Genomic DNA, 3,995 nt, shown 5'->3' on the forward strand with positions numbered 1-3,995 from the left:
TCTTGATGTAGAACTCGATATTATTCACGTACGATTGATCAGTCAAAAATGTATTATAACTCTTGGAAAAGTTGATAAAAAATATGAAAAGAATTTTTATGAAAAAGTAAGCGCAAATAAATTAACAAATTCTGATAAGAAATAAAAACTCACCAAAAAACATGTGTAAATTATTCAAACAAGTGTGTCCATATAAAATTATTGAAAATACTAACGTGTTTATAATATTGCTATATATATTATTATAATATATTTATGATATTATTTAATGTAATAATAATATATGCAATATTATTATTACATTAAATAATATCATAAGATTATAAGATTATTAAATTAATTTGCTTTTTAAATTTCTTTTAATTCACCGCGTGAAGAGAATATAAGATTCGGATTATCATGCAAAATACGCTTTTTCAATGTACATACAATTCAATTAGCTTCAAGTATATAGATGCATCAGTAATAGAGTGAATACGTAATTAGTAAATTTCGTATGCATGAAAATGCTTCCATTTACAAAACTTCGCACCATGTTTATTCCACGATAATTCTGTTTCTACCTTTCGTTTGTATTTGGACGAACTGAGATAGTTATCACGAAGTTATATTACAGTACGCTCGCGTTTGCAAATTCGCGGATAAGATCGAGAGAAATGGGTAAAAAAAAAACAACGAACATAAAAAGATTTACTTTTTACACGTTAAGCTTTAAATCCGCTTACGATTGTAATTAACGGCGAAACGAGTTTGGACGCGTGTACTTGGATTTAATTTTAGATCACAAGAGTGATTCGACGGGATATATTTAATTCCGTTGTAGATCCCGTAATGAGCCGGATTTGTTAAAAAGTAATTAATCGCGTCGAGAATGTAAATCAGCATTAAAAACAAATAAAAGTAATCGGCTCGGCATGAATGGAGATCAGTTATCGTCGGTAAATATTCGATTAGGACGATAATAATTGGCGTCAAAATTGTCGATATAAATATTTAACTGTATCATTGTCCTCTTAATAATTACGATATGTGTATGATTCATCCGTCTCATTTTGAGCGACATGTGCGTCCTTCTAACTTAGCTAATAACGATTTAATCATTCTGCAATTATAAATTTAATGTAAGATCAAAGCATAACTTTTCAGGGCAACGTGGATAATGATCGGTTTTTACATTTATAAAAAAATCAAAGGTCAGAACTAGTTTCAATCAAAGATATTGTACTTAATATCCTGATGGAATTTATTCTTAGAATATTATATCGTTACTCGAAATAACTAGCGTGAAAGTTTTCTAATTCGAGCCAAGGATTTTAAAATAGATGATTCGAAATACCATTCTAAAAATAGCTACCAACAAGCTGTAACTTATCCATACTACGGCCGATATTCTCCGGCAATTTTCCAAACAGGTAGACATACATAACAGCAATGAGGAATATGTTGAGCTGTCGTGTAAAGTTCCCTTCGTACACGCGTGGAAGCTCAAATGGGTATTATTACGAGCCGCCGGTAGAGACGTCATCAGTACCTGCGGTACATGCGAATCCTGCAGTCTCTCCGAACGAGAGAAAGGTCAGAACTTCAGAAGCCGTGCCGCGGAGATCGCCGTTAATCTATTCCCGTTTAAACGAGCGTTTTGCCATTAAAGCCCCTTCATCTCGCAGGAAGTTTCGAGAAATAAAATGACTCTTTACGATGAAATCTCCTCGCCTGTGATAAAATTCAACGTTACAGTATACATTGTACGGTATACGATAATTTAAAATAATTATTATTCCGAGTATAAAATGTAATCATACTGAGAAATTCATAAATGTAATCGCAATAAACATAGTAAGTAAGTAAATGCAATCACTGGCCGATTCACATTTTTGCAAGCAAGATTACTTAATCGTTTAATGTAGATTCAGACACAAGTATGAATATAATTTAATGGCTATCATGATATTTTTAATTTCGTCTAGATAATTCAAATTAGCATTTGATTTCTTTCCTTGATAAAAATCATTCGTGATACGTTCAAAAGTGCGATAAAATATAAAATATAAAATATATATGATACTTTTCATAATGATATTTTTTCATATTGATATTTTTGTTCAATGGATAATCGAATACCTGGTTTTAGGTGGGCCCAGATGACGCTATGACTCACGATTTAACAACCGCCTTGAGGAGCGAGCTGGCGGCTCTTGAATATAAACGGGACAGGCTTACGTCTGAGGTAAACCGATTATCGTTTCACCGCTTCGATAATCGTTAGTAATCAATTCGGTCCTCGTTTAGCTACAGGAAATGAAAAGCACCGTGAGATCGCGGGACCAGCGGGTTGTGGAGTTACAAGTAGAGGCGGATCAGCTTCGCGAGCAAGCAGCCAGGCAGAATGCCGTCATCTCCAGTCTCAAGAAACGCATTCAGGTTAATTTTCTTCCCTAACAAGCAGACGATTAAAGGGTTCTTGCGTTAATGAGCTTCAAGATAATTCGTTTCTTCCATCTCAACTATCTTTCGTTAAAAAAGCTAACGAAACTCGCGGAAACTCTGGCAGTCGACAGATCATATATATATATATATATCTTGTAGAATTCAATAACTAGTTCAGGAATTGGAAGAGAGGGAAAGAAACCTCTATGCGTCCCAGGGCAGAAATGAGATCACGATACAGGGTCTGCAACGTGACGTGAAGTACCACGAGGAAAAGGTCCGAGAGTATGACAAAAAAATTCGACAATTGGAGCACAATATATCCGAGGAAATTCAATTGAAGGAACGGGCACGTCTAAATCTGCAGGTGCCGTATGTTTCAAAATGCATTCCTCTCGACAAGCTGTCGACATCTCCATTTATTCCTCGTAGAAAAATCGTATCAATTTTTCCTCTCTGTATTCAAACTGTTTTTTCGGTATATCCCCCGTCTTTCCACATATCTTGCATCTGTTTTCATAAGATTTCTACTATCTGTTTTCATAGGATTTCGTGCGAAGGTTGGCACACGCGTTGAACGTTGAGTACTGCGAGACGGTGCATCACAGTCCGGAGATGGTGATTCATAAAGCCGAGGAACTCGTGCAAGAAGTGAATCGTTTGCGAACAAAGAGCACAAACGTCGAGACGCAGTTGACGGGCGTCGAAGTAGATTTTAGAACCTGTAGGGACGCTCTCGATCGCTCCACTACGGAAAAGGAGCAATTACAGAGACAAGTGTCAGTTCAGTTAGTCGACATAGATCGTTTGCGCCAGGTAAGACGGTTAAGATTTGATTTACGATTAATTTTGAAAGAACCTCTTATTCGTAAATTTAATTATGTTAATATAAACGCTAAGTACTACAGAAATGTGAATGCAGCATTATTTTAATTATTTCAAGCAATTAAAATCCATTAAATTATCAAATACTGTATCATCAATTATTTTCCATTGTTTCAGGAAAAGGAATGTCTGGAAATGCAATATAGGGTCGCTGAGAAGGACATGAATGATCTGAGAGACAAGCTCGTCAATGCGAATAGGAGCTTAACCAGCGCGACGGGGAACATATCCAATCAAGAGGCGCTGATCTGTCAATTGCGAGGTAAATCGCACATTGATTCACTCTTGTATCTTAACTGATAACCTGTTTCTTGCAGAGGATCTGAAAGTACGCGAAGAGAAGACGCAACGTGTACAAAATGAATTCCGTCACCTTCTAGAATCGGTTGCGATTCTTATCAGTACACCAAGTCGATTCGTCGAGTCCCACGAAAATGCGATCAAAGATCGCATTCGAGAAATTCTGGCTGACAATAAGGATCAGTTACTGGTAGTTATTTAAAAAAAAAAATAGAACCCGCGTGTAACTTTATACTTTTGCTTGCAAAAGATCAAGATTTAAAAAAAAATTTAAAAACTTTCTTTATTTTGTCATTTAAATTGTTTAATTATTAAGAATTTCATCGAAAGAAGAACCGAAGAACTTTACACATTGAAACTTTCGGTTTTATATAATGCACACA

The 3,995-nt window shown here is 35.5% G+C and overlaps 1 protein-coding gene across 1 annotated transcript in view; it reads left to right on the forward strand.

Annotated features, from left to right (window-relative positions):
- Positions 1 to 3,995, forward strand: part of LOC108751332 (coiled-coil domain-containing protein 170) — an 18,521-nt gene that overhangs the window by 7,180 nt on the left and 7,346 nt on the right. The window contains exons 2-7 of the mRNA XM_018491439.1: positions 2,132 to 2,227; positions 2,290 to 2,421; positions 2,606 to 2,794; positions 2,974 to 3,243; positions 3,430 to 3,574; positions 3,630 to 3,802. Coding sequence (XP_018346941.1) covers positions 2,132 to 2,227; positions 2,290 to 2,421; positions 2,606 to 2,794; positions 2,974 to 3,243; positions 3,430 to 3,574; positions 3,630 to 3,802 — 1,005 coding nt within the window. The remainder of the gene's footprint in view (positions 1 to 2,131; positions 2,228 to 2,289; positions 2,422 to 2,605; positions 2,795 to 2,973; positions 3,244 to 3,429; positions 3,575 to 3,629; positions 3,803 to 3,995) is intronic.

The sequence above is a fragment of the Trachymyrmex septentrionalis genome, unplaced genomic scaffold (genome assembly GCF_001594115.1).
Source record: "Trachymyrmex septentrionalis isolate Tsep2-gDNA-1 unplaced genomic scaffold, Tsep1.0 scaffold44, whole genome shotgun sequence".
Classification (NCBI taxonomy): domain Eukaryota; kingdom Metazoa; phylum Arthropoda; class Insecta; order Hymenoptera; family Formicidae; genus Trachymyrmex; species Trachymyrmex septentrionalis.